This window comes from Cetorhinus maximus, chromosome 25, assembly GCF_964194155.1.
Source record: "Cetorhinus maximus chromosome 25, sCetMax3.hap1.1, whole genome shotgun sequence".
In the NCBI taxonomy this organism is placed as follows: Eukaryota; Metazoa; Chordata; class Chondrichthyes; order Lamniformes; family Cetorhinidae; genus Cetorhinus; species Cetorhinus maximus.
The window spans coordinates 13,357,784-13,384,872 of NC_135903.1; the positions used below are offsets into that span (position 1 = coordinate 13,357,784).

The following is a 27,089-nucleotide window of genomic DNA, read 5'->3' on the forward strand; positions in this document are numbered from 1 at the left end:
AAACATTGTCAGGTCCCATAGCCTTTGCAGTACCCAGTGCCTTCAGCCATTTCTACATGTTAGGGGGAGTGAATCAAATTGGCTGAAGACCTCTTCTCCAATTCTGAGGACCTCTGGAGGAGGCCGAGATGGATCATCCACTTGGCATTTCTGGCTGAAGATTGTTGCAAATCCTTCAGCCTTACGCCTTTTACTCTGATGTGCTGGGTTCCTCCATCATCGAGGATGAGGATATTTGTGGAGCCTCCTCCTCCAGTGAGTTAATTGTCCACCACCATTTACAACTGATGAGGCAGGACTGCAGAGCTTAGATCTGATCCTTTGGTTGTGGAATTGCTTAACCTCTATCACTTGCTGCTTATGCTGTTTGGCACGCAAGTAGTCCTGTGTAGTAGCTTCACCGGATTGTCACTTCGTTTTTAGGTATGCCTGGTGCTGCTCCTGGCATGCCCTCCTGCACTCTTCATTGAGCCAGGGTTGATCCCCTGGCTTGATGGTAATGGTAGAGTGGGGGATATGCCGGGCCATGAGGTTACAGGTTGTAGTTGCATACAATTTTGCTGCTGCTGATTACCCACAGAACATCATGGTTGCCCAGTTTTGAGTTGCTAGATCTATCCCATTTAGCATGGTGGTAGTGCCACACATGGAGGATATCTTCAATGTGAAGATGGGACTTTGTCTCCACATGGACTGTGCACTGGTCACTCCTACCAATACGGTCATGCACAGATGCATGTGCGGCAGGCAGGTTGGGGAGGATGAGGTCAAGTAGGTTTTACCATCTTGTTGGTCCCTCACCACCTGCCACAGACCCAGTCTAGCAGCTACGTTCTTTAGGGCTTGGCCAGCAACGGTACTACCAAGCCACCCTTGGAAATGGACATTGTAGTCCCCCACCCCAGAGTACATTCTGTGCATTTGCCACCCTCAGTGCTTCTTCCAATTGGTATTCAATGTAGTTTGGGGGAGGCAGGTGGAGGATTCTGATTCATCAGCTGAGGTGGGCAGATGGGTAGGTGATAATCACCAGATTTCCTTGCCCATGTTGACCTGATGCCATGAGACTTCATGGGGTCCAGACTCAAATGTTGATACTCCCTGGGCACCCCCCTCCTGATTGCATACCACTGTGCCACCACCTCTAGTGGATCTGTCCTGTCAGTGGGACAAACCCAGAGATGATGATGTCTGGGACAATGTCTATAAGGTATGATTCCGTGACTATGACTATGTCAGGCTGTGGGACAGCTCTCCCAATTGTGGCCCCCAGATGTCAGTAAGGAAGACTTTGCAGAGTGGACAGGGCTAGGTTTGCCATTGTCGTTTCCAGTAGCGGTTTGATACAACTGATTGGCTTGCTAGGCCATTTCAAAGGGCATTTCAGAGTCAACCACATTGCTATGTGGATGGAGTCACATGTAGGCCAAAACTGCTGAGGATGGCAGATTTCTTTCGCTAAAGGACATAGTGAAACAGTGCTGACCCTGCGGCAGTGCGGCCTTCCCTCGGTACTTCCCCTGCGGCGGTGCTGCATTCTGTCGGTACTGACCCTCTGACAGTACAGCACTCCCTCACAAGTGCACTGAACGTAACAGCCAGGATTGTGTAAAGTGTGTGGAGGGGGACCGGAAATCCTAACCTTGTGGCTCAGAGGTGAGGAGATACGGACAGTGTGTCGACTGACACTAAGAATTCAGGGAATTGATTTCAGTTTTCAGCAAGAATTCATTTGGGTTACAAACGACTGACAACAATTCTTCTGTTCATGTGTAAATGTTTTTATTATATTTGAAATATAGCCAAATTCAAACAACATAATTCTTTGTTTAAAAAACTTTACTGAAGTTGTAAACCTGCTCTCCCATTAGAAAAAGGCATCTTTTTTTTCATATTTTAACCATTTTGTTTTTGTTAAAATAGTCATTTATAGAACCAGATTCTAAATCTGCAGCAAGTTGACAACTTCAGCAAATTAGCCGCCACGTTTGCAGAAAATCCCAGCGCAAACCACAGACAGAGAAAGGACAGATGGAATATTCAGACTATGTGAGGAACGTGCTACACTTCTCAGCCACCACACCGAGATGCGATAGGAGTAGGTCTACGAGAATTGAATAACAAAGGCCTCAGAGATAGGGTTAGAATGGAGAGAAACCCATTTCTCTCAGCATGGTTGAATCTATCATCTCCTTTCTTCAGATCAATCGTAAACTCATTGCATTAACGTTATCGAGACCAGAGGGATGTAGATTTTATGCTCCGATGTGCCCATCTCAATCTCAGACACAGAGGCGGATGTCACGCAGTGATCAAATGTCTTCCTGCTTAGTGAGGGGGCAGGTGGGGGAATTTAAGAGCAGGTGGGTCAGCATTCTCCCTCCTCATTACACCAACTGTGGCCAGCTGGGAGCGCTAGGCAGGACTGAAAGCACATCAGCCTCCAAAATGAAGTTGGTGCCTGACCCGAACTCAACACAAGGGGAGGGACAATGCATGAAACAACTGCCCTTCCATACTGATTGTTGTGATTTTTCCAGTAATGTGCACGCAGAGTTACAAATCAGTGATGTTTGTCAGCAGAATCTGGCTGCTTTCATTTACTAGCTCTGATTTCAGAAAGACTACATGTACCAGAGGAAGATGAGGGGAGCAGACAAGGCAATAGAGCTCTGGGTCAGCAGCGTGTTCAGCACTGGCAGAATCCCAGGAACAAACAGAATCCCAGCAGAAAAGAGTGTCTGTCCAAGGAGGAACTACAGGGGAATTAAAGTAAAAAGTAGTGATTCGCACGCTACTTTGGACGAAAAATGATTTAAAAAGGCATTTGCCAGGCATGCTCAGAGAAGTAGGAATTGCAAGTTATAGTTGGGGCAGAATGAGCTAGTAGAGAAATCAAAATCTGTCAGGTCAACACAGCTTCAAAGATAAATTCACTGTCAGCACCCAGACTCCCACTCTTGGGGCTCGAGTGTTTCCACATCTCCAGGACCTGGACTAGAACACGCTTCAAGGCAAAGTTTAAATGCTGCAAACTTGGCAGGTTAGCAGCTGATAGAAAGAAGGCACCATCTAGGCAGAACTACAGAATGACACAAGGAGGGCGGCTCTTGACAACTTTTTCTACTTCTTCTCCATTACTGGCTTTTTTGACTGCATTGATGATCTGTAAGAGAGAGGGAGTAACTATCACAGCTTGAAAATCCAATGCTCAGATTGATAAATATAAGATCCATAAGATCCTGAGAGTCCTTGACAGGGTGGATGTGGAAAGAATGTTTCCTCTTGTGGGACAAGCTAGAACTCGGGGTCAATGTTTCAAAATAAGGGGTCACCCATTTAGGACAGAGATGAGGAAATATTTTTTCCTGAGGGTTGAGACACTTTGGAATTCTCTTCCTCAAAAGGTGATTGAGGCAGAATCCTTGCATATCTCAGAGAGAGGTAGATAGGTTCTTGATCAGCAAGGGGGCGAAAGGTTATCGGGAGTAGGCACGAATGTGAGGTTAAAATCAGATTAGCCATGATCTTATTGAATGGCAGAGCAGGTTCGAGGGGCCAAGTGGCCTACTCCTGCTTCTAATTCGTATGTTTGTAGATCAAGCCATACAGGAAGGCGTGTCAGTGACAGCATCCTCCACGGTTTAGTTTTGCTTAGTCATGTACACCTCCACACACCTTCCCACAAGAATAAATCCCTGCAGTTCATGGCTACACAAGTACAACAGCTTACATTAACATACAGCTTTAACAGTCTAACATCCCAAAACTCTTCACAGAAGCAATGAAACAAGTTTGATACTGAGCCACATAAGGCAATATTCCAATGAATAGCCAAAAGCTTGGGTTTGTTTTCAGGAGTGAATTGAAGGGGGGGCGGGGGGGAGGAGAGAGGAACATAAGAAAGAGGTGGAGTAGACCACATGGCCCAACAAGCCTGCTCCACCATTCAATGTGTTCATGGCTGATCTTGGGCTTCAAATCCATTTTCTTGCCAGTCCCAATGTCCTTAATTTCCCGAGAGCCCAAAAATCTGTCTATCTCAGCCTTAAATGTATTCAATGATGGAGCATCCACAACCCCCTGGGGTAGAAAACTCCCAAGATTCACAACCCTTTGAGTGAAGCAATTTCCCCATCTCAGTCCTAAAAGCCCCTTATCCTGAGACTGTGCCATGGTGTTTTATATTTCCTGACCAGCAGAAACAATCTCTCAGTGTCCACCCTATACAGCCCTTTCAGAATCTTATGTTACAACGAGATCGTCTCTCATTCTTCCAAACTCCAGAAAATATAAGCCCAATTTATTCAGCCTCTCTGATAGGACAACCTCCCCATACCAAGGACCAACCTAGTGGATCCTTACTGTACTGCTTCCAATCTAAATATATCATTTCTTAAACGTGGAGACTAAAACTGCACAAAGTACTTCAGATGTGGTCTCACCAAAATCCTGTACAACTGCAGGAAGGCTTCTTTATTCTTGCACTCCAATCCCCTTGCAATAAAGGCCGACATGCCATTTGCCTTCCTAATTGCTAGCTGCACCTGCAGACTAACTTTGTGTTCCTTGTACAAGCACACCCAAGTCTCTCTGAACATCAACACTTACAAGTTTCACACCTTTTAAAATGTTCTGCTTTTTTATTCTTACAACCAAAGTGAATAACTTCACACTAGCCCACATTATCTCCATCTGCCATCTTGTTGTCCACTCACAACCTGTCTAGATCTCTTTGTAGCCTGTGTCCTCCCCACAGCTTACCTTCCCACCTAGCTTGGTATCAGCAAACTTTGATACATTTCTGTGTCTGCATCTAAGTCATTAATATAGATTGTAAATAGCTGACACCTCAGCACCGATCCTTGCGGCATTCCACTATTCACTACCTGCCAATTTGAAAAAGCCCCGTTTATGCCCAATCTCTGCTTCCTGTCCATTAACCAATCCTCTGACCATGCTATTACCCTGAACTCCATGAACCCTTATCTTGCCTATTAACCTTTTGCATAGCAACACATTAAGTGCCTTTTAGAAATCCAGGTATACAACATCTACTGGTTCTCCATTATTTACCTAATAGTTACATCCTCAAAAAACTCAAACATATGAATTAGGAGTATGCTAATCGGCCCTTCGAGCCTGCTCCACCATTCAATAAGATTATGGCTGATCTGACTGTAACCTCCTGCTTATCCCCGATTACCTTTCACTATTATTTACTAAGAATGTATCTACCCCTGTCTTAAAAATATTCAAAGGCTCTGCTTCCACTGCTTTTTGAGGGAGTTCCAAAGACTCACTAGCCTCAGAAAAAAACTTGATCTCATCTGTCTTAAATGGGCGAACCCTTATTTTTAAACAGACATCCCTGGTTCTAGATTCTCCCACAAGAGGAAACATTCTCTCCACGTTTACCCAGTCAAGACCGCTCAGGATCTTATGTTTCAATCAAGCCGTCTCTTACTCTTCTGAACTCTAGTGGACACAAGCCAAGCCTGTTCAATCTTTCCTCATAAGACAACCCACCCATTCCTGGTATTAGTCTAGTAAACCTTCTCTGAAACTGCTTCCAATGCACTTACATCCTTCTTTAAATAAGGAGACCAATACTGTACATAGTACTCCAGATGTAGTCTCACCAGTTTCCTGCATAACCGAAGCATAATCTCCCTACATTTATATCATTTATTGCGAGGGGAATCGAATAACATTCTATTGGCTTTCCTAATTACTTGCTGTACCTTCATGCTAGCCTTTTGTGATTCATGCACTAGGACACCCAGATCCCTTTGCATCTCAGAGTTCCAAAATCTCTCACCATTTTGAAAATATGCTTCTTTATTCCTCCTGCCAAAATGGGCAATTTCACATTTTCCCACATTATATTCCATTTTCCAGATCTTTGCCCACTCACTTAACCTGTCTCCCTTTGTCATTTCATGTCCTCCTCACAACTAACTTTTCTGTCTATCTTTGTATCAGCAAATTTAGCAACCATACCTTCTGTCCCTTCATCCAAGTCATTTATATAAATTGTAAACAGTTGAGGCCCCATAACTCGTTACATCCTACCAACCAGAAAATACCCATTTATACCTGTTTCCTGTTAGCTAGTCAGCCTTCTATCCATGCCAATATTTTACCCACTATACCAGGAGCTTTATTTTCCACAATAACCTTTGATGTGGCACCTTATCTAATAAATCTGTCAAACAGGATTTCTTCTTAGTAAAGCCATGTTGACTTGTTATAATCAAACTATGCTTTTCTACGTGCATTAAGACTTTTTAAATAATAGATTCTAGCATTTTCCCAACAATTGAGGCCAGGCTAACTGGCCTGTAGTTCACTGTTTTCTCTCTCCCTCCTTTCTTGAAAAGTGATGCAACATTTGCCAACTTCCAGTATGATGGGACCTTTTCTGAATCTAAGGAATTCTGGAAAATCACAGTTTGCACATCTACTATCTCTACAGCTATCCTTTTAGAACCCTGGAGTGTAGGCCATCAAATCCCTGGGACTTTTTTCCTCAGAAGAGAAAGTATTGGAGAAACTTGATGTTCATTTTCCCACTCTTTTCAGCCCCTAAATTACTGTCAACCTCTGGTATGAAATGTGTGTACTGTGAAGACAGACAAATATTTGTTCAATGTCTCTACCATTTCCTCATTCCCCATGATAATTTCTCCTGTCTGAGTTTCTGCTTCTAGGGAACCAACATTTACTTTAGCTACCCTCTTCCTTTCTATATACTTACCTTGACAATCTGTTTTTATATTTCTGGATAGTTTACTCTCATTCTATTTTTTCCTTTTTTAGCAATTTTTTGGTGACCCTTTGCTGGTTTCTAAAACACTCCCAATTCTCAGACTTGCTACTGTTTTTTACTATCTTTAACTTTGAGTGGGCCACGGATGGGTCTTTCTTGCTGAATTTTTGTTTCTCAATGGAATGTATTTTTGTGGAACATTTTGAATTGATTTTTAAAATGTCTCCCAATCTACATTTACCTTCATGCCTTTCAGTCTATTTACCCAATTAACCGCAGCCAGTTCTCTCCTCATGCCTATATAATTGGCTTTAAGATTCTTGTTTGTTATTGGAGTATGTCACTTTCAAACTTAACATGGAATTCAATGGTATCATGATCACTATTTCCCAGTGGATCTATTACACGACATTACTAATTAACCCTGCTTTGTTACACAATACTAGATCTAAGAAAGCTTTATCCCTAGTCGATTCCACAACGCATTGCTCCAAGAAACTGTCACAAGAACATTTGACAAGCTCATCTGCTAGACCACTCTTGCCAGTTCGATTGTCTCAGTCTATATGAAGATTAAAGTCCCACGCTATTATTCCTTTGTTACAAGTTCCTTTGATTTCTTGTTTATTCCTCTGTCCAGATGTATAACTACTGTTAGAGAGCCTATAAGCTACTCCCACCAATGTTTTCTGATTCTTGTTATTCCTAATTTCTATTCATACTGATTTTACTTCCTGATCTCCTGAGGCCAGGTCCTTTCTCATTATTGCCCTTATGTTATCCTTCACTATCAGGGCTACCCCTCCTCTTTTGCCATTCTGTCTGTCTTCCTGAAATATGGTGCACCCTGGAACATTTCTTTTCCCACCCTTGATCACCTTGTAACCACATTTCTGTAATGGCGATTAGGTACAAATCAATTCCCCTTATTTGTGCCACTAATTCATCCAGCTTATTGCAGGTGCTTCGTGCATTCAGGAGGGGTTTAGGGAAGGAATTCCAGAGCTTAGGCCAAGGCAGGTAAAGGTACGACAGCCAATGATGGAGTGATTAAAGTTGGGGAAGTGCACGAGGTGAGAATTGGAGCAGTATAGTGATTTGAGGATTGTAGGGCTGGAAGTGGTTACAGAGATAGGGGAGGAGGGAGCAAAGCCATGGAGGGATTTGAATACAAGGATACTATGCCAGGAATCAACATGGGTCAACAAGCGCAGGAAGTGATGGATAAACGGGATTTGATATGAGTGGAGCAGTTGGGCTGAATGGTCTGTTTGTGTGCTCTAAATTATACATGATATGCAGAGAGCAACAGGATGGGGAAAGGGGAAACCAACTGTGCTGAGAATTGTATAAATTCAACTTGCAAGGATTCAACTTTCAACTTACATCATCTTCATAAGGGAATCCGCTGGTTTCTAGCTTGGAAAAGGCCAGCTTCCCATTGATTTCAATCTCGAAGCTGCCTGAAGTTGGAGAAAGAAAAGTATATTAATGCACACGCATGATAATTTCTTAAGGTGCTTTACAAAGAGCAAAGCAGAGGGCAGTGCATTACTGTCGTAAGACTGCGCCATGGAGTGGTAGGGCCCAGTCTCTGGCTAGGACCCCCCCACCCCCGGCTAAATCAGTCACGATCTAGTTGAATGGCAAAGCAGGTTCAAGGGGCTGAATGGCCTGCTCAAGTTCCTAATGGGAACACCAAGGGTGAAGGAAATAAAGATTGAAATAAACTATGAAACATCCTCCAGCATACCCATCATTGACAACACCGAATATCAAGAGGAGAGAACAGGATTATACATCATCATACAAATGGAGAATACATCATTCCAAAAGGGTGTAGCAACACGCTGGTAAATGTAACATGTGCTGTGGATAAAAGGGAACCGGTGTATGTACTGTACTTAGATTTCCAGAATGCATTTGATAAGGTGCCACATCAAAGGTTCTTGCAGAAAATGAAAGCTCATGGCGTAGGGGGTAACATATTGGCATGGATAGAAGATTGGCTGGCTAACAGGAAGCAGAGAATTGGCATAAATTGGTCTTTTTCAGGTTGGCAAGATGTAACGAGTGGTGCGCCACAAGGATCAGTGCTGGGACCTCAACTGTTTACAATTTATACGAATGACTTGGATGAAGGGACAGACGAGATGGTTGCCAAATTTGCTGATGACACAAAGATAGGTAGGAAAGTAAGCTGTGAAGAGGACATAAGGAGGCTACAAAAAAATACAGATAGGTTAAGTGGGTGGGCAAAGATCTGGCAAATGGAGTACTGTGGGAAAATGTGAAATTGCCCTTTTGGCAGGAAGAATAAAAGAGAAGCATATTATCTAAATGGCAAGAGATTGCAGAGCTGCAATGTGCAGAGGGATCTGGGTGTCTTAGTGCATGAATCACAAAAAGCTAGTATGCAGGTACAGCAAACGATTAGGAAAGCTAATAGAATGTTATCATTTATTGCAAGGGGAACTGAATACAAAAGTTATGCTTCAGTTATACAGGGCACTAGTGAGACCACATCTGGAGTACTGTGTACAGTATTGGTCACCTTATTTAGGGAAAGATGTAAATGCATTGGAAGCAGTTCAGAGGTTTACCAGACTAATACCTGGAATGGGCGGGTTGTCTTATGAGAAAAGGTTGGACAGGCTGGGCTTGTATCTGCTGGAGTTTAGAAGAGTAAGAGACGACTTGATTAAAACATATAAGATCCTGAGGGGTCTTGACAGGGTAGGTGTGGAGAGGATGTTTCCTCTTGTGGGGGAATCAAGAACTAGGGGTCAGTTTAAAAATAAGGGGTTGCCCATTTAAAACGGAGATGAGGCAAAATCTTTTCTCTTAGAGGGTAAAGTGTCTTTGAAACTCTCTCCCTGAAAAGGCGATGGGAGCAGTGCCTTGGAATATTTTTAAGGCAGAGGTTGATAGATTCTTGATAAGCAAGAGGGTGATAGGTTATCGGGGGTAGGCGGGATGCAGTCTGAAGTCACTATCAGATCAGCCATGATCTGCACTGGAGTTCTGCTTTAGGCTACAGTAGACTGCTTAAGTTGGAGTGTGGTGACTGAGGAAATTTAAGGGTTAATTTCTGAAGTCTAGTCTTTCTTTAATTTAATAATTAACTAAAAGTTGCTGTTTGGGTTGGAAGGTGAGTTTTAGGCCAGCTTTAAAACAGGGTTTATATAGGCTCTGCTTGCAGCTACTAGTTAATTAGGTAACTGGCTTAAACAGGTTTTCAGAGAGTATAAAAACAGGCCATCTTACAGTGCTGACTTTATCTGCACCGGAGTGCTGCTTTAGGCTACAGTAGAGTACTTAAGTGAGTGTTTGGTGACTGAGGGAGTTCGGTGAGGAGGGAACGAGGTGATCCTTTGAGTACTATGAGCATGGTCGGGTAAGTATTTACTACTTTTATCGCTTATAGTTTTTAAAGGTCTTATTTTGTGGTTCATTGTTTGTAAGGGCTATATTCTGTAACAACGAGGAGCAGAGAAGGAGGGCCCTAGAGTAATTAATATTATTTGACATTAAGTATCTTCCAAAAGGTTTAATTTAATTTAAATGGGTATGTCATGGCAGGAAAGCTCAAAGCCATGGTATGCTCCTCCTGCTCTATGTGGGAAGCCGGGAACATTTCCAGTGCCCGGGGCCAGCATGTGCGCGGGAAGTGTCTCCAGTGCAGCTCCTGGAAGCCCGGCTTTCGGAGCTGGAGCAGTGGCTGGGGACACTGTGGAGCATCCGCGAGGCGGAGAGTATCGTGGATAGTACGTATAAAGAGGTGGTCACACCGCAGGCTAAGAGTCCACAGGCAGGAAGGGAATGGGTGACCACCTGGCAGAGCAAAAGGACTAGGCAGGCAGTGCAGGAATCTCCTGTGGCTATTCCCCTGAAAAACAGATATACCGCTTTGGATACTGTTGAGGGGAATGGCCTCTCAGGGGAAAGCAGCAACAGCCAAATTCGTTGCACCACAGTTGGCTCTACTGCACAGGGGAGTAAAATGTGTGGGAATGCAATAGTTAATAGTTGTAAGGGGAATAGATAAGCATTTCTGTGGGCATGTTGCCTCCCTGGTGCTAGGGTCAAGGATGTCTCAGAGCAGCTACAGGGCATTCTGAAGGGGGAGGGTGAACAGCCAGCAGTCGTGGTACAGAATGGTACAAACGACATAGGTAAAAAAAGGGATAAGGTCCTAAAAGCAGAATATAAGGAGTTAAGAAGTAAGTTGAAAAGTAGGGCCTCAAAGGTAGTGATCTCAGGATTACTATCAGTACCACGTGCTAGTCAAAGTAGAAATAGCAGCATATATCGGATGAATACGTGGCTGAAGAGATGGTGTGTGGGGAAGGGTTTCAGTTTGCTGGGACATTGGAACCGGTTCTGGGTGAGGTGGGACCAGTACAAACTGGATGGGTTACACCCGGGCAGGACCGGGACTGATGTCCTAGGGTGAACATTTGCTAGAGTGGTTGGGGATGGTTTAAACTAAAATGGCAGGCGGATGGGAACCTATGCAGGGAGTCAGAGGAGAGGGAATCAAGGACAAGAACAAAAGACAGAAAGGGCAATAAGAAAAGTGATAGGCAGAGAAATCAAGGGCCAGAATCAAACAGGGCCTCAGTGCAAAATAGTGGGAGTGGGACAAGTTATGTTAACAAGGCAAGCCTTATGGCTTTGTGCCTTAATGTGAGGAGCATTCGCAATAAAGTGGATGAATTAACCGCACAAATAGATGTAAACAGGTATGATATAGGCGGGATTACGGAGACATGGCTGCAGGGTGACCAGGGATGGGAACTGAACATCCAGGGTATTCAGTATTTAGGAAGGACGGATAAAAAGGAAAAGGCGGTGGGGTTGCATTCCTGGTTAAAGAGGAAATTAACGCAATAGTGAGGAAAGATATTAGCTCCGACGATGTGGGTAGAGCTGAGAAACAGTAAGGGGTAAAAAATGTTAGCGGGGCTTGTATATAGACCCCCAAACTGTAGTTGTGATGTTGGGAATGGCATTAAACAGGATATTAGAGACACATGCAATAAAGGAAAATATGTAATTATGAGTGACTTTAATCTGCATATAGATTGGGCAAATCAAATTCGTAACAATACCATAGAGGAGGAATTCCTGGAGTGTATAAGGAATGGTTTTCTGGACCAATACGTTGAGGAACCAACTAAAGAACAGGCCATCCTAAACTGTGTATTGTGTAAGAGAAAGGAATAATTGGCAATCTAGTTGTGTGAGGTCCCTTGGGGATGAGCGACTATAATATGATAGAATTCTTCATCAAGATGCAGAGTGACGTAGTTGATTCTGAGACTAGGGTCCTGAATCTTAATAAAGGAAACTACGATGGTATGAGGCGTGAGTTGGCTTTGATGGATTGGGAAACGTTACTTAAAGGGATGACGGTGGATAGGCAATGGCAAACATTCAAAGAGCACATGGGTGAACTGCAACAATTGTTTATTCCTATCTGGCGCAAAAGTAAAACAGGAAAGATGACCAAACCATGGCTTTCAAGGGAAATTAGAGATAGTATTAGATCCAAGGAAGAGGCATACAAATTGGCCAGAAAAAACAACAGACCTGAGGATTGGGACCACTTTAGAATTCAGCAAAGGAGGACCAAGGGATTGATTAAGAAGCGGAAAATAGAGTACGAGAGTAAGCTTGCAGGGGACGTAAAAACTAATTGTAAAAGTTTCTATAGGTATGTGTAGAGAAAAAGATTGATGAAGACAAATGTAAGTCCCTTACAGTTAGAAACAGGGGAATTTATAATGGTGAACAAAGAAATGGCTGACCAACTAAATGCATACTTTGGTTCTGTCTTCACAAAGGAGGACACTAATAACATACCAGAAATGTTGGGGAACACAGGGTTTAGTGAGAGGGAGGAACTGAAAGAAATCAGTATTAGTAGGGAAATGATGTTGGGGAAATTGATGGGATTGAAGGCCGATAAATCTCCAGGGCCTGATCATCTACATCCCAGAGTACTTAAGGAAGTGGCCCTAGAAATAGTGGGTGCATTGGTGGTCATTTTCCGAGATTCCATAGACTCTGGAACAGTTCCTACAGATTGGAGGGTAGCTAATGTAACCCCACTATTTAAAAAGGGAGGTAGAGAGAAAACAGGGAATTATAGACCAGTCAGCCTGACATTGGTGGTGGGGAAAATTCTAGAGTCCATGATAAAAGATTTAATAGCTGAGCACTTGGAAAACAGGGGCAGAATTGGACAGAGTCGGAATGGATTTACGGAAGGGAAATCATGCTCGACAAATCTACTGGAATTTTTCGAGAATGTAACTAGTAGAGTTGATGAGGGGGAACCAGTGGATGTGGTTTATTTGGACTTTCAGAAGGCTTTCGACAAAAGTCCAACATAAGAGATTAGCGTGTAAAATTAAAGCACATGGGATTGGGGGTAGTGTATTGAAATGGATAGAAAACTGATTGGTAGACAGGAAACAGAGTCGGAATAAACGGATATTTTTCCCAATGGCAGGCAGTGACTAGTGGGGTACCGCAGGGATCAGTGCTGGGACCCCAGCTATTCACAATATATATTAACGATTTAGATGAGGGAACTAAATGTAATATCTCCAAATTTGCAGATGGCACAAAGCTGGATGGGAGGGTGAGCTGAGAGGAGGATACAGAGATGCTTCAGTGTGATTCAGACAAGCTGAGTGGGCAAATGCATGGCAGATGCAGTATAATGTGGATAAATGTGGGGTTATCCATTTTGGTAGCAAAAACAGGAAGGCAGATTATCTGAATGGCTATAACGTACAAGACCTGGGTGTCCTCGTACACCAGTCGCTGAAGGTACGCATGCAGGTGCAGCAGGTGGTAAAGAAGGCAAATGGCATGTTGCCTTCGTAGCGAGAGGATTTGAGTAAAGGAGCAGGGATGTCTTGCTGCAATTGTAAAGGGCCTTGGTGAGACCATACCTGGAATATTGTGTGCAGTTTTGGTCTCCTTATCTGAGGAAGGATGTTCTTGCTATAGAGGGAGTGCAGTGAAAGTTTTCCAGACTGATTCCTGGAATGGCGGGACTGACATATGAGGAGAGATTGAGTCAGTTAGGATTATATTCGCTGGAGTTCAGAAGAATGAGGGGGATCTCATAGAAACCTATAAAATTCTAACAGGACTAGACAGGATTAATGCAGGAAGGATATTCCCAATGATAGGGGAGTCTAGAACCAGGGGTCACAGTTTGAGGATACAGGGTAGACCATTTAGGACTGAGATGAGGAGAAATTTCTTCACCAAGAGAGTGGTGAGCCTGTGGAATTTGCTACCACAGAAAGTAGTTGAGGCCAAAACATTGTATGTTTTCAAGAAGGAGTTAGATATAGCCCTTGGGGTGAAAGGGATCAAAGGATATGGGGAGAAAGCAAGAGCAGGCTATTGAGGTGGATGATCAGCCATGCTAATGAATGGCGGAGCAGGCTTGAAGGGTCGAATGGCCATTCGGCCCTTCAAGCCTGCTCCGGCTTCTTGTTCATATGTTCGTAGTAGGAAGGGACCAAGTTTATATTGATCGAGTAAAACAAAACATCTCACTAAAGGGAGGAAAGTGAAGCCACAGAGAGCATACAGGATGAAACCATGAGGAGAGACTTCAGATACTAGGACAGCTTCCTTTGGAGCAGAGAAGGCCAAGGAGATTTAATGGAAGTTTTTACAATTAAGAGTTTTGAGAGAATGAACCAGGAGAAATTATTTTATCTGGATGGGAAGTGAATGATGAGGGGGGTTATCAATTTAAAACTGTAATCAAGATGGAGGGGTTTGCTGTCTGCAGTGCCAGAGCAGACACCATTGCATCTTTTAAGGGAAGACTGAATAAATATTTGAAGCAGAAGCAACTTTGAGGGAGCAAGGAGGGGAATTAAGTTTTGGAATACTTCAGGAAAGAACCAGCACAGACACAATGGACCAAATGGCCTCCTCCTATGCAGTAAATTTATGTACAAATAGAAAATGTGCTGCTCAAAGTGGATTAAATAGCAGCAGTTTGCTTCCCGAGGCAGAAGTTTAAGCCTCATTCCAGGACATGAGTACATAATGGGGTGACACTCCAGTGCAGCACTGTGCTGCATCCTTGGAGACATCTTTCAGAGGAGATATCAAACTGAAATGCTGTCTCTCTTTTCTGGTGGTTCAGATGGACGTTATAAAGATCTCACTGAGCTTGCCTGATGTGGCGGAAACATTCCTCACATGATGTATGACACCGAAAAGCAGCAAATTAATCATTTGCCACACTGCTGGTTGCAGGATCTTGCTCTGTTTCAATATAATTTATTATATGTCAAGTACTTCTGAAGGATGGAATAATATGAAAGAAAGTTTACTGCAGATTAGCCAGGTAGCTATTATGGCAGATAGAGAACTCCTAAGGTAACATTTAGCCTATTGACATTCACCTATTGATGCTTGTGCTAAACAAAGTTCTTCAGGGTCAATGCGTTGGATGAGCAAGTCAGCAATCATTACCAGCTGAATGAACAGTGTTAGTGGATTTTACCTGTTCTCCCAACATTTCCAGAAATCTCCGCATCAGGAAACGCCTCTGTGATGGTGTCGGCGAGTTTCTGATAGCGGGGTTCGTACCCTCAACCACCGCTACAATAAACACAATGGAGTCAGTCTTAAACTTCACTCTAACAGCAGACTTATTAATAGTATCACAAGCAGTCAGTGCAATCATCTGACAACTGTGTCACATGAAAGTTAAATTTTCAGCACATTGCTGAGTCACCTCACTCCCTCAGCTTCCTGAATTCCAGTGGGACCACTCTCACCTGTAGTCTGGTTTACAAATCTTCCCTTGTCAGCCATGGCTGAGTGGGGAGCACAATCACCAGAGTCAGTAAGTCAGGAGTTTAGATCCCAATCAGAGACTTTAGTACTTAATGCAGGTTGCAACTTCAGTGAAATTCTGAAGGAGTGCTGCACTGTCCGAGGGCCGGTCCTGAGGGAGCGCTGCACTGTCCAATCAACAGATGATCTGCTCATTACTGTTTGAGAGATTTTGCTGCGCATAAATTGTTATACTAGAAAACATGGCAGCCAAGAACCATTTCAAAAGTACTTCATAGTATCCTGAGGATGCTAAAGGAGCTATAGAAATGCGATCCCTTTCTTTACAAGGTTAGATGAACTCCAGTTTTGGACCCAACTAAACAAGGGACCAAAATGAATCTGGTAATGTGACAAATCAAGAGGATAAAAATTCTTAAAATCATGCATTCTGTCCATTACAGCATCAGCTTCTCAATTTGATAAAAGGCTTCTGGCTTTTAAAGCTTTAGAAATTAAAAAATGCTGACAACTGGCATCACAAGATCAGAATTACTTCCGTTAAGGTACTAAGGGATAAGGGCTAAAGGCAGGTACGTGAGTTAGGTCACTGATCAGCCACCATCTCACTGAATGGCAGGACAGGATCTGAACAGGTTTAATGAGCTATGTCTGTTCCCAATCCTGAACTGTTCTGCTTTCAACACCCACTTTGTCCTTTCTGACAATCCTCTGATTTCTGGTCTCAGTGGCTATTCACGTATGAGCTCATGCAACGAGCTCCAGCAGGTTTTTCAACCATGGGCGGGGTACATCACCTGTTCTTGGACACTTGAACTTTTGCAAGGGGCTCATAACTAACAACCTTCAAACTCTTTCGAGTTATCAACAGTCACAGATTGCAACTCTTTCGAGTACAATCACAGTTCTTGGTTTTCCAGGAGTGGGACATGAACCCACAACCCTCTGATTCAAAGGCAAGGGTGCTATGAACTGAGCCACAGCTGACACCTCCTAACAACCTTCAACCAGAAGTTAATCAGGGAGACAGGTAACCACTGTGTCCTTTCCCCAAAAATATCCACCATAACTCAATTCATAAACAGGAAAATCCCTCAACAGTGGCTTCCCCCAAAAAAGGAATGCTTTTAAATCCACACTGTATAATTATCTCAAACCCACCAATGAGAATACAACGTGACACAAACCATACCCAAACTCCCCAACCCAAACCTCACTGCTCCTCTGGGCTCAGGGTATATTGACAAATACATTCCTAAAACAAGAACAAGGCCAACGGGTCATTCCCCAGTCATTAAGCCAATCAGTGTTGACCAGGGAATTGTAGTTGATATCCGCCTCCCAGTTGTTGGCATTCTGACTCAATGATGCTGAGAAGCCCTTTCTCAGCCTTAGGGATCACCGAGTCTCCTCTATTTGCTGTCTCCCTGCTGAGCTGTGTGGAGGAATGCAAGTACAAACCCACCCCCAAGCCCTGTTGCCAGCAACCTATCACATCAATACTTCAGGGGCCAGCAGTTTCACTCACTCCCCCCTCCTGTCGGCACAATATGCTTCTAGTCAACTATTGCAAAACAACTTGTGATGCTGTTTAGGTACCCAACTTAATCATCATCACAATAACGTTGTGTAAGCTTTGTTTTTGCTGAAAATTTCACCCTCCCTAGGAGATAGGGGCAGGTGACAGGTCCCTGAGGTTTCTGCTGCCTATAAACAGCTAATGAAACACCTGCCCTCCAATATCTCCCCCACCCTGTATTCTGCCAGCTCTAAACAAATAGACAGTCACAGGACAGAGAAACGCTGGTCATGAGGACATAACACAATCAATAACGCATAAGGCTGTATTCAAGAGAGTGTACTCGGATAGACCTTAGGGAGGGGGAACTGTCTAATTTTAATAATAGTGATGTCAGGCATCTTAATGCCAATTTTGGCAAAGACACCACAGCAAACATTCACCCTTTCCATTCGCCAATGTAGCAGCAAATGTTTTTATCCATTGTTTTTAGCACACTGACTGCAACCAATGGCAGTAAAGAGAATTCATACAACACAGAACAAGATCATTCAGCCCATCCTGTCTGTGCTGGCTCTTTGAAGAAGCTACCCAAACATCCCAACCCCCTCCCTCCCTCCCTCCCTCCCTTTCACTCCTAATACCCTGAAAATTTCCTCCCTTTCAAGTATTAATCCAATTCTCCACTGAATCTGCTTCCACCGCCCTTTCAGGAGGCGGATTCCAGAGTCCTCGTTTTCCCTCTGCTCTTCTGTTGACCACCTTAAACCCGGGTGTTGTGGTTACCAACCCTCCGGCCATTGGAAACTGTTTCTCCCTCGACACCCACCACAACATCAGCAACACACCCACAACAGTCAGGGACAGCACAGTCTGCAATAGGTGACAATGTTAAAAACATTTAGATCTGCGCCTGAAGTGCCTTCAGCCCCAGGGTTATCAGCCCCAGGGTTATCAGCCCCAGGGTTATCAGCCCCAGGGTTATCAGCCCCAGGGTTATCAGCCCCAGGGTTATCAGCCCCAGGGTTATCAGCCCCAGGGTTATCAGCCCCAGGGTTATCAGCCCCAGGGTTATCAGCCCCAGGGTTATCAGCCCCAGGGTTATCAGCCCCAGGGTTATCAGCCCCAGGGTTATCAGCCCCAGGGTTATCAGCCCCAGGGTTATCAGCCCCAGGGTTATCAGCCCCAGGGTTATCAGCCCCAGGGTTATGGACCAACAGCAGGGGAGGGGGGGGGGAGAGGGGGGACAGCTCTCCCTCCAACACAGGCGCAATGGGCCGAGCGGCCTCCCCCCCTGAGCCCCAGCAAAGCTCCGGGACCGGGACCGGGCCCAGGCCCAGGCCACGGGCTATGGGCAGCAATCGCCCGCACAGCCTCTGGCCATCAGCATCGCTCCGAGTGGCCAGAGAACCAGAACCAGAACCAGAACCAGACCCACCCCCCCCCCCCCGGTGACCCTTGACCCCCAGCGCCGCCCCCGGGCCCTCCCGCACCGCGCTCCCGGGTCCTCCTCCTCCACGCGCCCTCCCCCGCCCCGCGCTCCCCCTCCCCGCACCCCCCGACCCCCCAGCGTCGCCCCCGGGCCCCCCAGCGCCGCCCCTGGGCCCTCCCTCCCTCCCTCCCTCCCTCCCGCGCGCGCGCTCCCGGTGCCGGTACCAGTATTCCACGTTAATCTTCACATCCATCCTCTCTCTCCCTCTCTGCTCCGCGCACTGAGCGTTCAGCTGACTCATGGGGGGGGCGGGGTCTAAGAGCTCGCGCAATGGACGGCTGACGAATAGGGACGGGGGTCGGGTCGGGGCGGGGCGGGGCCTCTCCGGGTTACCAGGGCAACGGAAGCACCTGCTCCCACTTCAACAACAACAACATCGATTTGCGTTCATACAGCGCCTCAATCGACCCAAGCTGCTTCACAAGATGAAATGTGATCCGGAGACAAGTATTCAGGGAGGTGAGAAATACTCAGCCAAAGAGGGAAGTTTTAAAGAGCGTCTTAAACAGGAGGAGAAAGAGGTTTACCTGGGATTACATTGGATAAATGGCACACAGGCCATTCGGCCCAACCAGCCCATGCTGGTGTGTGTGTTCCACTCGACCCTCCTCCCAACTTTTCTTATTCAAACCTATCACCATAACCCTCTAATCCCTTCTCCCTCATATGTTTGTCTAGTTTCCCCTTAAATTACCATAAGACTAAGATGTAGGAGCAGTAGTCCATTCGGCCCATCAAGCCTGCTCCGCCATTCAATGAGACCATGGCTGATCTGATAATCCTCAACTCCACTTTCCTGCCTTTTCCCATAGCCCTTGATTATCTTACTGATTAAAAATTTGTCTATCTCAGCTTGAATACACTTAACGATCCAGCCTACAGCCCTCAGTGTTAAAGAATTCCAAAGATTGACTACCCTCCTAGAGAATAAATTCCTCCTCATCCCTGTCTTAAATGGGCGACCCCTTACTCTGAGATTATGCCCTCTAGTCCTAGACTCTCCCAGAAGGGGAAACAACCTCTCAGCATCCACCCTGTCAAGCCTCCCTAAGAATCTTATATGTTTCAATAAGGTCCCCTCTCATTCTTCTAAATTCCAATGAGTACAGGCCCAACCTACTCAGCCTCTCCTCATCAGAAAATCCCCCCATACTCGGAATCAACCTAGTGAACATTCTCTGCACTGCCTCCAATGCCAGTATATCTTTCCTTAGATAAAGGGACCAAAACTATTCACATTATTCTAGGTGTGGTCTAACTAGTGCCTTATACAGTTTTAGCAAGATTTCCCTACTTTTATACTCCATTCCATTTGAAATAAAGGCCAACATTCCATTTGCCTTCCCTATTACCTGCTAAACTAGTAGCTTTTTGTGATTCATGCACTAGGACCCCCAAATCTCTCTGTGCTGCAGCTTTCTGCAGTCTTTCTCCATTTAAATAATATTCAGCTCCTCTATTCTTCCTGCCAAAGTGCATAACCTCACATTTTCCCACATTATATTCCATTTGCCTAGTTTTTGCCCGCTCACTTAATCTGTTTATATCCCTCTGTAGACTCTTTGTGTCATCCTCACCACTTGCCTTCCCACCTATTTTTGTCTCATCCACAAACCTGGTGATAGTACATTCACTTCCCTCATCCAAGTCATTAATATATATTGTAAATAATTGTGGCCCCAGAACTGAACCCTGTGGTACTCCACTGATTACAGGTTGTCACCTTGAAAATGCCCCCCTTATCCCAACTCTCTGTCTTCTATCAGTTAGCCAATCCTCTATGCATGCTAATATACTACCCGCAACACCATGGGCACTTATCTTTTTAAGTAGCCTTTTCTGCGATACCTTATCGAACGCCTTTTGGAAATCCACATATAATACATCTACTGGTTCCCATTTATCTATCCTGCTGGTTACCTTGTCAAAGAATTCTAATAAATTTGTCAGGCATGATTTCCCCTTCATGAAGCTATGCTGACTCTGCTTGATTATATTATGCATTTCTAAATGTTCTGCTATTACATTCTTTATAATAGATGCTAACATTTTCCCAATGACAGATGTTAAGCTAACTGGCCTATAGTTACCTGTTTTTTGTCTCCCTCTTTTGAATAAGGGTATTACTTTGGCAGTTTTCCAATCCTCTGGGACTTTTCCAGAATCTAAGGATTCTTGGAAGATTACTACCAGTGCATCACTATCTCTGTAGCTACTTCCTTTAATATCCTAGGATGCAACCCATCAGGTCCAGTGGACTTATCGGTCTTTAGCCCCATCAGTTTCCCTAATACATTTTTTCGAGTGATAGTTATTGTATTTATTTCCTCCCCCCTTTTTCCCCTTGATTATTTAGTATTTTTGAAATGCTATTAGTGTCTTCTACCATGAAAACTGATGCAAAGTATTTATGCAATTCCTCTGCCATTTCCTGGTTCCCCATTATTATTTCCCCAGCCTCATTCTCTAAGGGGCCTATGTTCACTCTGGCCTCTCTCTTCCTTTTTATATATTTAAAGAAGCTCTTACTATCCGTTTTTATACTACTTGCTAGTTTACCCTCAAAATTTATTTTCTCCCTCTTTTTTTTTGGTCATCTTTTGTTGGTTTTTAAAACTTTCCTTATCCTCTGGTTTACCCCTAATCTTTGCCACATTATAGATTTTTTCTTTCAATTTGCTACTATCCTTAACTTCCTTGGTTAACCATGATTGGTTTACCCCCTTCCTAGTATCCTTCTTCCTCACTGGGATTTATCTTTGTTGTGAGTCATGAACTTTTTTTCTTAAACGTCTGCCATTGTTCAATAGCTGTCTTTTCTGCTAAACTCCTTTCCCAGTCCACTCCAGTCAACTCTGCCCTCGTTTCTTTGTAATTACCCTTATTTAAATATAGCACAGTTGTTTCCGACCCAAACTTCTCAATCTCAAACTGAATGTTAAATTCTACCATGTTGTGGTCACTGTTTCCTAGGGCATCTTTTACTCTGATATCATTTATTAAACCTGCCTCATTACACATTACCAGATCCAAAATAGCCTGATCCCTGGTTGGATCCACAATGTATTGTTCTAGGAAACTGTCCCAAATACACTCTATGAATTCTTGCTCGTGGCTTCCTCTGCCAATTTGATTTTCGGGACCTACATGAAGATTAAAGTCACCTATGATTAATGTACTGCCTTTTTTACTTGCCCCATTATCTCCTGATTTATTCTCTGTCCTACAGTATAGCTGTTGTTAAGGGGCCTTAGACTACTCCCACCAGTATCTTCTTCCCTTTGTTATTTCTTACCTCCACCCATATGGATTCTACATCTTCCAATCCAAGATCATTTCTTGCTATTGTACTTATTCCATTCCGTACTAACAAGGCTACCCCACCACCCTTTCCTTCCTGCCTGTCCTTTTGAAAGGTCACATACCCCTGAATATTTAGTTCCCACCTTTGTTCTCCTTGTAACCACGTCTTCATAATGGCTATAAGATCATACCCATCAACCTCTATTTGTGCCATTAATTCATTTATTTTGTTCCAAATACTGCGTGCGTTTTAGTAAAGAGCCATTAATTTTACCTTTCTACCATTTTTTCCCCCTTTGACCCTATTTGCTGCTTGTCTTTTTTTTGTTTGTACACTCTGTCCTTTCATTTCACACTCTGGATATCATTTCCTAAATAGCTGCCCTGCAAAGCTGCCATCTCCAATTGTTTTGTAAGCATACGTACCCCCCCTCCCCCACTCTATTTAGTTTAAACCCCTCTACAGCCCCAGTTATTCAATTCACCGGGGCAATGGTCCCAGTACGGTTCAAGTGAAGCCTGTTCCACTGGAACAGCTCCCTTCTACCCCAGTACTGGTGCCAGTGCCCCATGAACTGAAACTCATTCCTCCCACGCCAATCTTTGAGTCACGCATTTAACTCCTTGACTTTATTTACTCTATGCCAGTTTGCCCGTGGCTCAGGTAGTAATCCTGAGATTGTTACTTTGCAAGTTCTGCTTTTTAACTTAACTCCTAACTGTTTAAATTCTTTCAGCAGAGCCTCCTTTCTAGTCCTATCAATATCGTTGGTACCAATGTGGATAATGACAACTGGATCCCTCCCTTCCCACTCCAAGTTCCTCTCCAGCCCAGAGGAGACATCCTTAACCCTGGCATCGGGCAGGCAACACAGCCTTCGGGACTCACGCTCATGGCTGCAGAGAACAGTATCTATCCCCCTAATTATACTGCCCCCTACCACTTGATTGGCTCCCTGTACCACGGTGCCGTGGTCAACTCGCTCATCCTCCCTGCCGTCCCCACTCTCGTCCACACAGCTTGCAAGAACCTCGTAACTGTTGAACGTTTGCAGGGACCGAGGCTTCTCAAACACTACCGCCTGGGTCCCCATACCTGCCTCACCTGCAGTCACACTCTCCTGTCCTGATCACAATCCAAGTTTGAATTACCTAATCTGAGGGGTGTGACCGCCTCCTGGAGCAAAGTGTCCAGGTAACATCCCCATCCCTGATGTGGCGCCATGTCTGCAGCTGGGTTCCAGCCCCTCAACTCAGATCTGAAGTTCCTCGAGCTGCAAACACTTACTGCAGATGTGTTCGCTCTGGATTGCCTTGGGTGTCCAGCAGTCCCCACATGCTGCAGCAACAACACATCACCCATCCTGCCATCGCTATTGCATCTTATTTAATTAATTACTCTAGTATCCCTACTCTTTACATTTGAAGAATCTCCCGCTCTTTACAACTTATTGTAATTATTTTTTACACCTGTATCAATCTTATACTTAACAAGCTATTTTAGGGGAAAAAAAATAAACATGAGAGACCTAAACACAAAACTAAACACCTTAATTTTACTTTAAAGACTAGAAATACTCACCATTCCTATTCACCAATCAACTGCTCTCCACGTGCTTTTTAAAATGAACTCCCCTCACTCTCCGCACTCTATTTAAAATGAACTCCCCTCACTCTCCGCACTCTATTTAAAATGAACTCCCCTCACTCTCCGCACTCTATTTAAAATGAACTCCCCTCACTCTCCGCACTCTATTTAAAATGAACTCCCCTCACTCTCCGCACTCTATTTAAAATGAACTCCCCTCACTCTCCGCACTCTATTTAAAATGAACTCCCCTCACTCTCCGCACTCTTTTTAAAATGAACTCTCCTCGCTCTCCGCACTCTTTTTAAAATGAACTCCCCTCACTCTCCGCACTCTATATAAAATGAACTCCCCTCACTCTCCGCACTCTATATAAAATGAACTCTCCTCGCTCTCCGCACTCTTTTTAAAATGAACTCTCCTCGCTCTCCGCACTCTTTTTAAAATGAACTCTCCTCGCTCTCCGCACTCTTTTTAAAATGAACTCCCCTCGCTCTCCGCGCTCTATTTAAAATGAACTCCCCTCACTCTCCGCACTCTTTTTAAAATGAACTCCCCTCACTCTCCGCACTCTTTTTAAAATGAACTCCCCTCACTCTCTGTGCTCTATTTAAAATGAACTCCCCTCACTCTCTGTGCTCTATTTAAAATGAACTCCCCTCACTCTCCGCACTCTTTTTAAAATGAACTCCCCTCACTCTCCGTGCTCTATTTAAAATGAACTCTCCTCGCTCTCCGCGCTCTATTTAAAATGAACTCCCCTCACTCTCTGTGCTCTATTTAAAATGAACTTTCCTCACTCTCTGCACTCTATATAAAATGAACTCCCCTCACTCTCCACGCTCTTTTTAAAATGAACTCCCCTCACTCTCCGCACTCTTTTTAAAATGAACTCCCCTCACTCTCCGCGCTCTTTTTAAAATGAACTCCCCTTACTCTCCGCACTCTATTTAAAATGAACTCTCCTCGCTCTCCGCACTCTATTTAAAATGAACTCTCCTCGCTCTCCGCACTCTTTTTAAAATGAACTCCCCTCACTCTCTGTGCTCTTTTTAAAATGAACTCCCCTCACTCTCCGCACTCTATTTAAAATGAACTCCCCTCGCTCTCCACACGCTTTTTAAAATGAACTCCCCTCGCTCTCCGCACTCTTTTTAAAATGAACTCCCCTCACTCTCTGAGCTCTTTTTAAAATGAACTCCCCTCGCTCTACGTGCTCTTTTTAAAATGAACTCCCCTTTGCTCTCCGTGCTCTTTTTAAAATGAACTCCCCTTTGCTCTCCGTGCTCTTTTTAAAATGAACTCTCCTCGCTCTCCGCACTCTTTTTAAAATGAACTCTCCTCGCTCTCCGCACTCTTTTTAAAATGAACTCCCCTCACTCTCCGCACTCTTTTTAAAATGAACTCCCCTCACTCTCCGCACTCTTTTTAAAATGAACTCCCCTCACTCTCCGCACTCTTTTTAAAATGAACTCCCCTCGCTCTCCGCACGCTTTTTAAAATGAACTCCCCTCGCTCTCCGCACTCTTAAAATGAACTCCCCTCACTCTCTGTGCTCTTTTTAAAATGAACTCCCCTCGCTCTACGTGCTCTTTTTAAAATGAACTCCCCTTTGCTCTCCATGCTCTTTTTAAAATGAACTCCCCTTTGCTCTCCGTGCTCTTTTTAAAATGAACTCCCCTCGCTCTCTGTGCTCTTTTTAAAATGAACTCCCCTTGCTCTACGTGCTCTTTTTAAAATGAACTCCCCTCACTCTCTGTGCTCTTTTTAAAATGAACTCCCCTTTGCTCTCCGTGCTCTTTTTGAAATGAAGTTTCCTTGCTCTCCGCGCTCTTTTTAAAATGCATCTATATGATTCGCTTTAACCACTCTCTGTGGTAACGAGTTCCACATTCTCACCACTCTGGTAAAGAAGTTTCTTCTGAATTCCCTATTGGATTTTTTGGTGACTACCTTATGTTGATAGCCTCTCGTTATGATCTTCCCCACAAGAAAAAAAACATTCTCTCTGTATCCACTTGGACAAAACCTCTATTAGTCCACCCCTCAGCCTTCTTTCAAGAGATGAGACCCAGCCTGTTAATTATATATATATATATATATATATATATCTATCTATACCCCACACTTTTCTGGTATCATCACTGTAAATCTTCTCTGCACCTTCTCCACCACCTCTATTTCCATTTTATGATATGGCCATCAGGATTGCACACAGAAATCAAAGTACGGTCAAACCAAGGGTCAAGACTTAAGGTTTATGGAGGGAATCCAGAATTTACAGCTCAAGGAGCTGCAGGACCAGCTGGCCTCCACTTGGAGCAATTATCGTAGATGCTCAAGTGGCTAGAAATAGAGGAGCGCAGGAATCTCAGAGGGTTGTAGGGCTGAAAGAGATTACAGAGATAGGGAGGGGAGAGGCCATGGAGGGATTGGAAAGGGGCTAATGTAGGTTAGCAAGCACAGAATGATGGGAATTGAGAACTAGGCTGAATATTGAAGGTTCAGAGAGGAGGTGAAAAAGCAAGTAAGAGAAGCAAAGAAGGAGTGTGAAAAGAGACCAGCAGCTACCTTAAAAGAGAATACCAAAGTTTTCTATAGGCACATAAATAGTAAAAGAGTGTTAAAAGGAGGAGTAGGGCCAATTAAACACCAAAAAGGGGGTTAATACATGGAGGCAGGGGGCATAACTGAGGTGTTAAATGAATACTTTGCATCTGTTGTTACCAAGGAAGAAGATGCTAGCCAGGCCGTGGTGAAAGATAAGGTCATTCAGACACTGGAAGGGTTTAAAATTGATAACGAGGTGGTATTGGATAGGCTGTCTGTACTTAAAGCGGTTAAGGCACCGGGACCAGATGGGATGCATCCAGGATACTGAGAGTGGAAATTGCGGAGGCACTGGCCATAATATTTCAGTCTTCCTTAGACTTGGGGTTGGTGCCAGAGTCCTGGAGAATATTACTGGTAAATATTAGTCCCGTGTTCAAAAAACGGTGTAAGGATAATCACCCTTCCTGGTAACTAAAGACCAGGAAGTTTAACTTCAGTGGTGGGGAAACTTCTAGAAACAATAATTCGGAATAAAATTAATAATCACGTGGACAAATCCAGGTTAATTAAGGAATGTCAGCATGAATTTCTTAAGGGGAAATTGTGTTTAGCTCCCTTGCTGGAGTTTTTTGAAGAGGTATCAGAGGGTTAATGAGGGCAATGCTGTTGATGTAGTGTACATGGACTTCCAAAAGGCATTTGATACAGTGCCACACAACAGACTTGTGAGTAAAGTTAGAGGTCATGGAATAAAAGGGACAGTAGCAACATGGATATGAAATTGGTTGAGTGACAGGAAACAGAGAGAAATGGTTAATGGATGTTTTTTGGGCTGGAGGAAGGTTGTAGTGGAGTTCCCGAGGAATCAGTGTTGCGAATCTTGCTTTTCCTGATTATATATTAATGAATTAAACCTTGGTGTAAAGGGCATAATTCAAAGTTTACAGATGAAATGAAACTCAGAAGTCTTGTGAATCGAGGGGAATAGTGCAGAACTTCAAACGGACATAGA

At 44.1% G+C, this 27,089-nt stretch overlaps 1 protein-coding gene across 1 annotated transcript; it reads right to left on the reverse strand.

The window, feature by feature from the left end:
- Positions 1 to 1,757: 1,757 nt before the first annotated feature.
- selenow2a (selenoprotein W, 2a) lies at positions 1,758 to 18,876 on the reverse strand. Its single transcript, XM_078529555.1, has 4 exons — positions 18,798 to 18,876; positions 15,327 to 15,424; positions 8,159 to 8,235; positions 1,758 to 3,166 (listed from the first exon to the last, which is right to left on the reverse strand). The coding sequence occupies exons 1-4, from the start codon at positions 18,872 to 18,874 to the stop codon at positions 3,083 to 3,085; spliced, it is 336 nt and encodes a 111-aa protein (XP_078385681.1). The 5' UTR covers positions 18,875 to 18,876; the 3' UTR covers positions 1,758 to 3,082.
- Positions 18,877 to 27,089: the final 8,213 nt, after the last annotated feature.